Source organism: Scomber japonicus, chromosome 24, assembly GCF_027409825.1.
Source record: "Scomber japonicus isolate fScoJap1 chromosome 24, fScoJap1.pri, whole genome shotgun sequence".
NCBI classification, from domain to species: domain Eukaryota; kingdom Metazoa; phylum Chordata; class Actinopteri; order Scombriformes; family Scombridae; genus Scomber; species Scomber japonicus.
In genome coordinates this window covers 10526942-10528752 of record NC_070601.1, presented here as the reverse complement: position 1 = coordinate 10528752, position 1811 = coordinate 10526942, and the positions used below count along the sequence as shown (strand labels likewise).

General features: G+C 45.4%; 1 protein-coding gene across 1 annotated transcript; it reads right to left on the bottom strand.

The window, feature by feature from the left end:
* Positions 1-346: 346 nt before the first annotated feature.
* LOC128354046 (nuclear receptor subfamily 0 group B member 1-like) lies at positions 347-1351 on the bottom strand. Its single transcript, XM_053314288.1, has 2 exons — positions 809-1351; positions 347-579 (listed from the first exon to the last, which is right to left on the bottom strand). Exons 1-2 carry the CDS (start codon positions 1326-1328, stop codon positions 347-349), a joined length of 753 nt encoding a protein of 250 aa, XP_053170263.1. The 5' UTR covers positions 1329-1351.
* Between the last annotated feature and the right edge of the window lie 460 nt (positions 1352-1811).

Sequence of the window (1811 nt, the reverse complement as noted above, 5' to 3'; positions counted from 1 at the left end):
TATTCTAGGTTATCCACTAAGAGTCTCATCTTGTCTAAGAGTTGAATTTCCACAGAAGTGGGGGAGTAGTGCAGAGTGTTATGAAGCTTTAGTTAGCACAGATGTTTGAAGTAATCTTTCTCATTGTGTTACTCAGTAATTTATTGAAGTTATTGTGTCTAGAGTGGTTCCCCTACAGACCTAAAAACATAAAAAACACCTTGCAGTAGCAGAATAGTTTTTATCCAACAGCATTCATAATGTGCAGTCTATGTTATGAGCAATTTAGGCTGACAGTTTGCACAAAATAAACCAAATAAATATATAAACAGACTAATCAATACATGAAATCTCGTGTGTCTGTCTCTCAGTCCCCCCAGCGCTCATAAAACATCGCGAGCACGTGCTCATCTGTGCTGCTCGTGCCAGTCACCGGTCTGAAGAACAGTCCGGCCACGGCGTCCGGGTCCGTGGCGCGCAGGGTGTTGAGGACAGCGCGCAGCCTGCTCCCCCGGTGGACAGTCCTCACGTGTTCGTAAAGCGCGCGCTCAGCCTCCTTCTGCAGCGCGTGGATGTACTCCCGACACTCCAGCTCAGTCACTGGAGCAGGACAGAGAAATGAGAGAAAAATACACGACTCCTAAAGTTGTATCAAGTGTTTAACAGAGTTTATTGAAGTAACTAAATGTAAGTGTGTGTTTAATCTGGAATAAATACTATTGCCTCACAGTAGATTAACATGTAAATCATATTCTAATATAACTAATAAACAAAGCTATAGATTAGAGTCAGAGTGTAATGTTATATAATGGCAGTATTAATTGATTACCTGGGCTAAACAGAATCGCTCCTTTCAGAAAAGCGTATTCCTTGACGCTGATCCTGAGTCCTCTACACTTAACCAGAAACATCTGGATCCCCTCCACATCCCTGACGGGCACCCCGGGGTCTTGAGTCTCGGTCGGCGCGTGCGTTAAAATCCTGTGCAACAAACTGTGCTGCTGCGTCTCCACCGTGTCGAAGTCCACGGCGTCCTGAACCATGCCCAAAACCAGCAGCGGAGCCCAGCTGTTGCGCACAAGCCGGAGCTGGTCTTCCGCCGGCAGACCCCGAAAACACGGCACGTTCTTCACGAAGCGGAAAGTTTTTAGGAGCACTTCGGAGGCCGCTTTGAAAACTAATTGTGGAGCTCGCGTGACCACTAGTTTTGCTCTGTTGGGCGCGCAGGAGCAGAACTTGTGCGCCGTGGCTGCCTCCACGCGCTGCTGCGGACAGTGTGCCCCTCTGAGGATGCTGTAGAGGATGCTGCCACGCGCTGTATCCTCACCACCTGCATCACAGCACGACATGACGCCCCGCACAGCACCGCATAGCACACTGACTCAGTATGAGCTGCTCTCCGCGGAGATCATCTTTTTATATATACTGTAGACCTGAGACACCTGCCCTCCTCAAGTCCACCAGTGCCAGAAACTTTCATCCGGTCAATATTTTCACAGTAAAAGCATTACAACGTAGCTGCAAGTAAATTCGCTCAGATTCTTAAATACATACATGTTTATTTTTATTATGTTGTATTATGTACTTTTATGAAGTTTATACATGTTCAGTTGCTGTTGTTGTTGACATTGTCAGGAAGGTGGTAATTCTACTTTGTGTTTTATTATTGAGGTCGTAGTGGGTATAGGTGGTGGTGTACTGGATGCATCATATTGATTAGTGTAGTGAACACAATTTTAGGAACATGTAAATGTATCTTGGCTACTGTACACATTACTTTGAACAGGAACATCTACTTTGATCAAGTTGCATAACTAATTGATAAATATTTC

What these genes read in the sequence shown, in the direction of transcription:
- LOC128354046 (XM_053314288.1), bottom strand. Translation starts at nt 1,328, where the DNA reads ATGTCGTGCTGTGATGCAGGTGGTGAGGATACAGCGCGTGGCAGCATC. An exon ending in AGCGATTCTGTTTAGCCCAG is followed by an intron (nt 580 to 808) that starts GTAATCAATTAA and finishes GTCCTGCTCCAG; the next exon opens with TGACTGAGCTGGAGTGTCGG.